Source organism: Galeopterus variegatus, unplaced genomic scaffold (genome assembly GCF_000696425.1).
Source record: "Galeopterus variegatus unplaced genomic scaffold, G_variegatus-3.0.2 Scaffold556, whole genome shotgun sequence".
In the NCBI taxonomy this organism is placed as follows: Eukaryota; Metazoa; Chordata; class Mammalia; order Dermoptera; family Cynocephalidae; genus Galeopterus; species Galeopterus variegatus.
In genome coordinates, this window is record NW_007726667.1 from 473,576 (window position 1) to 485,589 (window position 12,014).

General features: G+C 36.5%; 1 protein-coding gene across 1 annotated transcript in view; it reads right to left on the bottom strand.

Annotated features, from left to right (window-relative positions):
• Nucleotides 1–12,014, bottom strand: part of AKAP13 (A kinase (PRKA) anchor protein 13) — a 209,339-nt gene that overhangs the window by 158,608 nt on the left and 38,717 nt on the right. The window contains exon 5 of the mRNA XM_008570017.1: nt 950–1,145. Within this exon, the coding sequence (XP_008568239.1) occupies nt 950–1,145 (196 nt within the window). The remainder of the gene's footprint in view (nt 1–949; nt 1,146–12,014) is intronic.

A 12,014-nucleotide genomic window follows, 5' to 3' on the forward strand; every position in this document is an offset into this window, starting at 1 on the left:
ATTTTCAAGTGGATTGTCATTCATCTCGTAAGAAGAACTCTACGAGCAAATCTCATTTCCTGGCAGTCCATTCAGAGGAAAATAAAATGACACCTGCTCTGGAAAAAACCTGATTCTAAAGGCAAAGGCAGAAGCATCATACAACCTAAGTCTCTTGGCCAGCTGGTCTCAAAAACAACGCCTGCTCCCAAAGAAGTCTCTGGCATTAAACTGACCCTAGATGACCTTAAATGAAATTATTGTCCAGCTGTTTCCAAATCAAATCAGCTCTGACATAAACTGTAGAAAAATTATCTAAACTTAGCCTTTCAGATATTATGGCCAAGAGAGATGTACCCATATGACGTTTATATTATCCATAATAAATGCTACCAGAGAGTCTGTAATGTTTTTATGTCTGGCAACAACTTTATCTTAAGGCTTGAGTGGATTATAATTTTTTTTTTTTTTTTTTTTTTAGTGATTTTTTACCATACAACTATCAATTTAAATATAGTAACACTATCATCACTCACTGTAAAATAGTTGTAAAAAGGCTTTCTGGGTAAATTTGGTTCTTGTTTTTTGGCAACAATCTCAGAAACTGTTATGTTCATTTAGTTTAATGAAGTTAAAACAAACAGAGACAAATTTCCTTTTATGCCAGAAAAATTTAATTCTAGTTGTTGCATATTTCTGTATCTAATGTGTGTGTATGATTATGATTATCTTTCATTATTTCAAAACCCTGGCAAAAACCAATGAAAAAATCTCCCAGTTCCCGTATTGCTACAACCCTAATGCTAGTTCTGCATCTGCTAGTGGTTAACATCTATTACTGCTTTACAGGTTTCACAATCTTTAGGGAAAGCATTTTTATGTTCTAACTTCATCAAGGTTAACTAACTGGAGGAGTGTGGGGATACACACACATGCACATGCATCTAAAAATGGAAATGTTCTTCCTTACCAGTTGCTGTTGAATGTTCATAAGTTTAAAAATATGTCCAGTGCAACTGTCTCCAGGAAATGGGGGTTCAGGATGTGATTCAGACTCAGAGGTTAATGTATAGATGTCCAACTCTCGATGATGCCTCACAGAACAGTCTCCATAAGGTATTTCATACGATAAACTGCTCCAGGAGTCTGGTTCTCTAGCATTCTCCCTGCAAGTAAGCAATCTCTGGTTAATATATATATTCTGCTACCCAGCCATAGACTAAACCTTCTAAGTCTTACATAAAATTTCAAACCTGATTGCTCTTTAAGACTCTGCAGCAAAAATTTGGTTTGTATAGCTACCCAATGATTCAGGCATATAACTAATTGTTCCAGCCTCCTCACAAGAAATCACAAAATGGGTTAAATGAAAACTGTAGGATTCCTCCCTAAGGATGTTCTTTTGATAAAGATAAAGAGAAGCCTGAGATCTTAAAATAGTTAATGTTATGCTAACAATCAAATAATGGGGACTTATAAGGAAGATGGTTTTAGCCTGGTTTTCAATTGGTGAAAGGCTTATTAATAGTTGCTCTTACAGTTGAAGAACATAAGAGGATAGGAAGAGGACATACCCATATTAAAAAGAAACTAACAGACCAAGAAGGTAGACATTGCCTGGATCTGAACAGCAAAGTTGGAAATGGGCATTTTATATGACCTAAACTGAAAGAACAATAAATGGCATCTCAGCAGCAAAAAGAAAAAACAAAAAAAAAAACCAAAACAGTTGCTCTTAAAACAAGTTATACCACATACTAATTGAAGTCAATTATATTAGGAAGGGAAGAACCAACCACTCCAACCTATCTATACAAGGGCACTCCAACTTTTGTAACAGTACATGGAGGAAACACCCTCAAAATTCTTGAAGTCAACTACATAAAGTACTACAATACCATATTACACTATACTTGTCAATATAATTATCAAATCCTATTTTGAATGAAGCACTTGGTTCCTAAAACTTCAAGTTAAAATTTTTTAAATGTAAAAATAAAATTTAAATTTAAAATAGTTTTGTTTTGCTCAATTCACATCAGATACTAACATTTATAAAACAAATGTATTTCACAGGGCCTAGCTTCCAAAGCCCTGTAATTTCAGGTATAACCTAACTTTTTAGAATTACCATATAGAAATGTTAAGCTTGCAAAAGACAGGAAACTTTCCCCAGGCTAAAGTGTCTGTTGTAGATAACAAATTATAACACAGCAAAGTTGCTGGCTCAAGGACAGATGTCCTTGGTGCAGGTTAACCTACTGATTGAAATGTTAAGAAAGCTGCTCGATTGTTGTGTTAAAATACTAAGGAAATTGCTGTAGGAAAAGACAGTGTTTGCTAAGAATAGGCTTTTGTTGGTGAATTGACTTAACCTTTTACAAATTGCATTATGGAACGTCACTTTGTTTATTTCACTGATGTTACTAGTTTCCATTTGTTAAAACTATACTTAGCCATAATTCTGCCCAGGTCTTTGTGTTCTTTGTAATGATTAAATCAACTGAATTTTCTTGTGAAACTTCCTTGTCTTTACAATAAAAGGGAGAGGCTAACTTTGAATTGGGGCTGTCACATTCAGCTTTCTCCTCCTAATGGGGAAGTTACGGAAGTTCAGTCCTTTTGGGCCTCTCAATGCATACACAGTGCTTTGAGTAATGGAGTAATTCTTTTTTCGTCTCTGTTACACAGAGGGAAGTGTAACAAAAACCAACAAGAGTACAGGTATATAACAAAGCATTTCTAGGACAAGTCTCAAAACATGCAATCTCTTTTTACGTGGTCTCTCTTTAATAAACATCCCACTATTACAAGTCAATTGATTTGAAGAAGGTAAGTCTGTTTCTTCTCTAAAGGCCACAGCACCTCTGACTCCACCCTTGCTTCTAGAAGGTACACCCATGCCCATAATGTCTGCTGCAATACAATACACAATCTATGCTGTGTTTTCACTCCAGATGAAGGTACCTCAGGGCATAGGATAAACAGGGATGAGATACACAATGGCACACCATACAATCTAAGATTACTGGGTAACTGTACCTTGGCACGCATTTCAAGTGTTAAACTGCCTATTCTGTATTCAACACAAATACAAATTTCTGAAGCCCTGGTCCTTGGTGTCGCTGTCTTTTCTTGTTAGTTTGATTTATGGTATAATGCACAGGGATGGAGATTTCCGGTTATAAACCCCAGAACTTTACTTCCTTGCTATGTGATGTTAGACAAATTTCTTAACTACCCTGGGCCTTAATTTCATAATCTACAAGAGATATTACAATCCAGACACTGTTTTGAGAATGAGAGAAAATGCACATGAAGAACTATGTTTATAGTATTGGGTAAGGAGAAGTCACACACTGATGTTGCCTGTTCCTCCTCCTGATGCTCTTTATGTCATTCAAAAATAGTGCCTAATAAATCTTCCCTTCTTAATCACTAATCTCATGTTTTCTGATTTTATCAGAAAAACCCGTTTCCTCTGAAAGCTTTAAACATACTGAAAACAATCCTCAAACACCATTTTGACTAGCTGCCTAGTAGCTCTGACCAGGCAAAATAACAGATTGTGCTTTCCATCATCCCTTTCCTCCTTATCTGGGATGCTTTTCTCCTTTTCCTTTCCTGACAACATTAATATCTTTGAATCCACCATATCCCACCTAAGCAAACAGTAGATTTTATCCCACCTCAGCAAACAGTACATTGGAAACACATCCCTAAGATTCATAGACAAAGAAAGAAAGTTGTATTTGAGATCATTATTATGTTTTGAAATTGAAGAAACTAAAGAATTAAGAAATAATAGACATACTATCCACTGACAGAAAGAAAAAGACTACATCAACTGACTCTCCAGAGTTTTTCCCTACTAAATAGTATGTGTCTATCAACAATTCACTTCAGAATAATTGAAAATTTAAAGTTGGAAATATGCTGCAGTGGAAAACCTACAAGATAATGGAAAATCATGCACTGGCTGAGGGTAACAATTAAAAGGCTGTTCCAAAAAACTACATAATTTACAAACTCAAAAGTGGCTCCTCAACAGTAGGTTAAAATAAGATTAGCATATGCTATGCTACATGTTTTATGCATTTACCAAGCTGCTCTACTCTGAGTAATGACCTCAAATAGAAAAGCACCTTTAAAACAGTCACTTAAAATTTCAGTGAATGACTCAATAAGTCAATCAGCGACACTAAATGAGGGAAGACAACTCTGTACATTCAGCTTTTAAGCTTGGGTTGACCTTGCCACTAACATGCTTAATCAATTTCTGACAGACATTATTGGCTTACTCAGATTACCACATATAGCCATAATTCAACAAAAAAATTTGAAAACAAAACATGATTTATAAACCACCATTCAATGTGAACTAAATATAACAATCTTAGGAGGGGACTGTTTGCCAAAGCAGGGGCAATTAAAAGATGATACAGTCCATTCCCAGCAAGATGGAGTATTCCATTAATCTTGCCACTATTAATTCTCAAGTTGTTCCATTTTTAATATCTAAACCTTGGGAAATTCCCTTCTCTCACCACAACCTATTTCTACCTTCTCCTTCTCCTTCCACAGGAATGTGCTTTTGTTGTTACAATTACCTCCAGGTGCTAATTCTTCAATCTCCCAATTCACTGTCCCTGTGATTTTTGTTGTTTCCTAGTCCCTCTAGATACTAAACACCAGTCACTGCAATCACTCTTCCACTGGCTTCCATGTGTATCTGTTGCTACTGACAATCTTCCAAACCCATTTTGCTTACAGGTCTGTTAAACCCCACCATTCATTCATTCAGCAAGTATTTAGGTGCCAGGCACTGTTCATGGTGCTGGTGATGCAAACCAAAATCCCTATCCTATTGAAGTTTATACACTTAGCAAGCGAGAAGAAAACAATCAAGATAAATAAGTAAAATATCTAGAAGACAGCAAGTGTGAAAGAGACATATAAAACAGGGATGAAGGCTGCAATTTTAAATATGGTGGGTCAAAGACAGCCTCACAGAAGTGACATTTAAGCAAATACATTTCCTGTGTTAAGTACCATATATAACCTTTATTGGGTCATCTAATAAAATCTAACAAAGCTCTATGCATGAGAATGTTGACTGCAACTTTAGGTATAATAGTTTTTAAAAACTGAAAACAACCTAACCAGTCAGTAACTAAAGCATTATTTGGCAAATTAAAGAACAGATCTATAAACTATTATGTAGCCATTAAAAATAACTGAAATAACAGTTCAATAACATTGAAATCTATAATTTATGTGAAATAAGCAAAATAAAAAGGCAAAACATGAAGATAAGTCTAAACAGTAAAATGCACAAATAAAAATAGTGTCAGGATGGTTGGCTTATAGTCCCCAAGATTTTAACTGATGTTTTCAATAATTTTTTAAAGTCCCTATTCAGCCAGGCCTCACTGCTGCTCAGTAATGCTTTTACTCACTTGTGTATTAATCGATCTCCACAGGAGTTAAACCTTCTATAATTCCCTCAGCATCAAACATCTTGCCTACTTCACTCTCAGTGACCTTTTTTCCTTTCTTAGTGAGAAGCTCGTAACTAATACAATCTAATGTAACTAAAACAATCACCTCCTGAAAAAAATGCTTCTCCCAACCCTCTCTAACTTCAGGCTACCTCTCCTAGACTGTGATTTTGCTCCACTTCCTCTTGCCTTCCTCAGATCCCTGTTTCAATCATCACCCCCTAGCTGCCCTTGGTTTTCCTCCTGCTTCTGAACTAGTTCCTTCCCCCATACCAGCAGAAGACAGAGCAGCCGTATTCAACCCTGCAGACAAGAAGTTCTTGCCTGCCCAAGGAATCTGGCCCTCAGTGGACATGTGGTGATGTCTAGAGACATCTTTGGTTGTCCCAACTTGGGGGTGGGGACAGAGACAGGACACAGGACAGCTCCCTTCAACAAAGAATCATCAGGCCCAAACTGTCAGTAGTGCTGGGGTTGAGGAACCCTGCTCTAAACCCATTGAACCACTTTCTGTCTGCTGCCTCCCCTCCTCTTCCAGGAGGCACTCACCATCTCTACTTCCTTTCCAACCATTTCAACACTTTGAGGATGTGCAATTTGGCTCCCACTACTCCCACAGGTCTCCAGTGACAAATAAATCCCAAAATCCAATGGCCCTTCTTTGTCCCCATCATCCTTGACTTTTGCAGAATTTAAAACTGTTGACCTGACTCTTCTTTTGACATTTATTCTCACTTGCCATCCACAAAAAACCCATCCTATTCATCCACTGTTGGCTCCTCCTCTTCATCTCACATCTTAGATGTGAACACATCAACTCTCTGAACTCAGTTCATCTCTTCTTTCATCTGTCCTTTCCCAACAGCCCCATTTCACCTGCAAAATCTCTCTTGCCTCAAAGTCTCTCTGACTTCCTGCCCCACATTTCCAACTACTTGACGAATGTCTTTAGTTAATGCATGTTCAGTGGGCACCCTCAAATTTCAAACCTCAATTTTACATTCCCCAAAGCAGCAGCAACTCCAAACTTATTTCCATTAATGAAACCACCATTATCCCTAGAAATAGCATTTCCCTTGTTCAGAACATTCTGTTGACTTTATGTTTGCAATGCTTCTCCTAGTCAGCCCCTATATTTCAATTCCCATATGCACCACTCTAGTTCAGACCTTCATTAAATTACCTGGACTCTTGCAGCCACTCTTGTTACAGGCCAACTGCCCTAGAATCTCCACCATCCTCCAAATCTACAAGTAATTGTTTTCAAAGTAACAGTGATGTCCTTCTCCTGCTCAAATATTTTGCTATGCTAAACAAAACTACCTTTTTGTTGTTCTTTTTGCATTGGGAGTGAAACTCATGCTTTGTGTACCCATATCACCTGCATCTTCTCAATCTTAATCATTCTATGAAGCATCCTATCTCTACTGTACGGATATATAAAGCAGAAAGCCACAGAACTTCATGACCAAGGCCACAAAGCTAATAAGCAGAACCAGACTAAAACTATCTCTTTCCATTCTACGATGGTGCCTTCATTGCCATGCGGCACCAGCAGCTCTTCTGCCCGGCCATCAACGTTCTCCACATTATGGTGCCAATGTTCTTTTCCAGCCACAATTAGTATTCTAATACCCTATTCTGCAGCCAAACAGTAAATGTCCATTCCTGAAACACACCTCATCAGCTAGGGATGCTAGCCCATCCAAAGTCCATCCCTCTTTTAGTCTAGCTTTCTGATCTCTTTTTCTACTCTTCTTCCTACTGATATGGGATCTTTTCTCCCCTCTGAATACACAAGGTCCTTATTCTACTACTCTCTTATGGCTTTGTTTGGGCTATATAATGTTTATTTATATACTTGTCTTTTCTCTCTCCCTAGAATACAGGCTCCTTAGGTCTAGGATAGTGTTTATTGAAGTTGCAACTTACTGAAAGTTTAGGATCTACAATCAGTACAAAATACAGAAATAACAATTACAAAGAATTTCTCTTTATCACTATTTGGGGGGGGGGGGCCTGAGTAACAAATGAAATCTTGGCCTACCATTTTTAGGCCATGTTATCTAAAAACTACACATCTCCAAATGAAAGAATCACAAAGCGGAGCCAGACATGCAAACAGAAGAGGAATCTGGGAGTTGAGACTGATGAGAAATTACAAATTGACTTCCCAACATAGATAATGAGTATTTAGCTCACCACATGTCCCCCCCCCCAAAAAAAAACCCCCATGCAAACAGCTTGTCCTTTTCTCCTCAATTTTGGTTGGATCAATATTCAGTATCTACATTACTATGCATCTAGATATGCTGTTCACAGCTGATCCAAGAAATGTACTATGATTCCTTTCTTGTACAATTTATTATTTTCTCTTGAATTAAGTGAGTCACTTTCTTTACCAATTACTCCCAACCAAAATCTTGTTTTCATAGTCTAGCTTCATAATGTGATATTCAAAGATCATTCAGTGAAACATTTACTGAATACCTATTAAAAGGTAGGCACTGTGCTAGATGCCAGGGCTATGAGGATACCTTTATCAAGGATAAAACTAAACACACAGTCTAAGGTCAAACATTAATTAGTTAAATAGTCACGGTTTGACTTAAGTGTTGTTACTGCCACCTCCTGTTCTTTGGAAATATATGCTGATGTATTTAGGAACAAAGGATCATGATATCTGCAACCTACTCTCAAAGATTTCAGTAAAATTTATATATATATAAAATTTATATATATATTTATGTACACACAAATAGACGAAGCAAATGTAACAAAATGTTAACAACTGGTGGATTTAGATGAAGTTTATTGTACTATTCTTGCATCTTTTCTATGAGTTCAAAATTTTTCCAAATAAAAAGTTAAATATAAAACATTGATTTTTAAAAAGGTCAAGGAGACAATTCTTTCATTCTTCTATGATTAGTATTTACATAAGGTAGGGAAGAAACTAATATTATTTGAGTATCTACTAAGACACAAGCATCCTGGCAGTTGCTTTTAGGTACACTATTTAATTCACTCTTCATATCAATCCTTCAAAGTAGTAGTATTCCTGTTTCAGAGATGAGGAAATTGAGATTCAGAAATGTTACCTCATTTGCTCAAGGTATACTACATATATTAGTAGTTTGCTAAACCTCGGTTCAAAATCAAACTTTACCACTTATAAGAAGTGGGAACTTGGGCTAGATACTTAACCTCTTTGAGCATGTATATTGATCTATAAAAAGATGATGATAATAGTCCCTTTACAAAATTTCTGTGACAATTAAAGAGGACACTAAAGAAATGATATAATGCCTGGCACATGGTAGGCAGTCAATAAATATTAGTATCCTCCTTACTTAGCACATAGATAATAAGTAATGGATTTGAATCCAGTCTGTGCTCTCCCCATTATATGTGCTGCATCGCTTTAAGTGGAAAGGGCTGGTCATCATAGGAACGCCTCACAGGGTACCCAGAGGAAAAAGTATTTAGGGTCATTTGCAGGCAGCATGGAGAAAGAGGCCTTTTAGGGAAAAACTTCTTTATGAGTCAAAAGAATGTTCACTCCAGGTAGAACATTTTTCAACACACATTCTCCAAAGTCCACCATCTGCTGAATTACTCAACAGAATGATGAGCACTCATGAGACTTGATAAAATATAGAACAAACTGCGTAGCCCAAGTTCTCATTGCCTAGCTGTTATCAAAAGAGCACATTCTACTCAAATGAAGGACAGTATCAACTCAGGCAGGCTGAAAAATGGCATGCCCACATTGTTAACAAAACTGGCACCAGCCAGGCACCTACATTTTCCTAAGGAGGAAAAAAGACTAGCCATACCAATTCACTACAAATTTATTTATGTCAAACTGAGATTTCGTAGAGGCTAAATCTCAGGGTGGTGTGATGGAAAAAGCATGGTGCTGAAGTCTGAGGAGAGTCCCACTTATACCATGGAATGATCTGAAACTAATTAGCTTCTATAACCCTGAGTTTTTTCATCTGTTAAAAAAAAAGTGGGGATAATATCGGGTTTTTTTACAGAGTTGTTTTAAAGATTAAAGATATATGGATAGAGATATATAAATATCTTTAATATATATATATATTGCAAGTACTCATTAAATATTAGATTTTTAAAAAATAACACCAAGGTCAAAGTTGTTTTAAAGATTAAAGATATATGGATAGAGATATATAAATATCTTTAATATATATATATTGCAAGTACTCATTAAATATTAGATTTTTAAAAAATAACACCAAGGTCAAGGGTTCAGTTCACTTACCAGCCAGCCACCAAAGAAAATATATTAGTTCCTATTTCCTTCCACAAACAAGGGGGGTAGGGGGTACACACCATAACCACTTTCTTTTATTGCTAATATTGATTGTTTAACAATGTATCAGATACTGAGCTATGCATGTTACATGTATCATTTCATTTATTCTAACTATCCTGTGAAGAATATTATTACCCAACTTTGCAGATGAAAAAACTGAAGTTATGAGAAATTTAATAACTTGCCTAACAGCTAGTAAGTGATGGAGCCAGGATTTGGGCTGACATTCTAAACCACCACAGAAAAATACCTCTGCTGCCTATTTTGCACCAAAGTGGACCAATGAAACAAATAAAATATTTTCAAAGTGCACACTTTGGGAGATTAGTGTCCAATTTGTAGATTAGTGTGCATCATGGATATGGGGTACAGTTTGTGGATCATGGCTTCTGGTGTTCATTTTTCGCTTGCTTATCTTGAGGGGCTACTCTGGTTCCCTCACTCAGTGGTTCCATGACTTTGGGAATATCATGCTCCTCTAATATACAAAATTTTTTTTTTTTTTGGACCGGTAAGGGGATTGCAACCCTCAGCACGGTGTGGTCCACACCACGCTCAGCCAGTGAGCGCACCGACCATCCCTATACAGGATCCAAACCCGCGGCCTCAGCGTTACCAGCACCGCACTCTCCCGAGTGAGCCACAGGGCCAGCCCTAATATACAAAATTCTGTCTTCTAGTCCCACCTTACTGCATTGCTTTCAAGATCTTGAAAAAGGTAATTTTCAATATACTACCATAATTGTTAGTTATATATGCATCAATATCTAATATGCCAACATTCACAGGATAAGTAAAAATTAAAATTAAGCTAATGTTATACTACAGTAACATCTAAATACTTATTGATGTGATCAAGCTACTTAGTTAATTCTTCTTACTGAATCAGATTTAAGTCACTAACCTGATTCAATGAATAATTCTCAGTTATTAATTTTCAGATGCAATGTTAAGGCCTATTTTCTCATTAAAGCAATGCCTTAACCTTTACTGCACTTCGGAGTAGCCTGGAGAGCTTTTAAAAATCCTGATGTCCAGATCACACCTAATACCAGTTAACTCAAAATATCTAGAGGTGGCTCTCAGGTAGTGTTTTTTAACACTCCCCGGGAAATTCTAATGTGTAATTGGAATCCCCAGGTTACTCTAATATGCAGCCAAGGTTGTAAAACACCACATTAAAGTGACCTACAGGGGCCAGTTGATTGAAAAAAGAAAAGAAAAGCAGAGCTAAGGCTAGCAGGATTGCAATAAATACTGGAGTTGCAAGTATTATATCCTTTGACCTAATTATACAATTCCTTTGAATTTGTCCTAAGTAAATAATTTAACAGAAGCAAAAATCAGTAAGTAAAAGATGAGGCTCACTCCAGCATTAATTAGTTTTAATATTTAAAAAAATCAGAAATTAACATTCAATATTAGTTGAATAGTTTAAATTCTTATGATAAAATATTTTATAGTGCTTTAAAATAATTATAATGACCACAGAAATAGATAAAAATATGATAAAGTGAAAATAGACTACAAAACTGAACATTGATGCAACTGCTAAACTCTATACAATGTGGGAGGTAATATCTGATAATGAAATAAACCTGCCTTATGGTGGTAGTGGCATTATGAATAACATTATTACGTATAACTTAACTTTTTAAAAAAGAATCCTCCCTCTTGCTCACCTAAGTCAGAGGACAGAGACAACGAAGGGGAGGTGTCATACACAGAGGGCTACTTGAATGGAACACAGGAGAAATAAACATGACACAGAAGTCTCAGGAAAGACTCCAACACGGTTATGTTAAGTTCATCCCCAAACCAACACCAGACACTTCAAATAGATCCTCACTGAAGAAACAATCCCAGGTTAACCAATCTCTACTCACCCCGTAATGCACTTTCTCTTTTCAACCCTCTCACTCCCTGGATGACTTAAGTCATTGAAGTGATTACAAATTAGAAGTGGTTACATAGAGGTTTCTATTTAAATGTTACTGCATTTATATTTATATACAAGCTAGGTTGATCTGTCAGAACTTGTGTTTCTTTGTCAATTCCATGACAGTTATTGGCTTACTAACTACTTAATGTCGCCTGCATACCTAGTGCTTGATGTTACTTAATAAGAGTAGAAACACATGCACCTGAGAATTACTTTGAAAGTGAGAACATTGCTGGACACTGTTTTACAT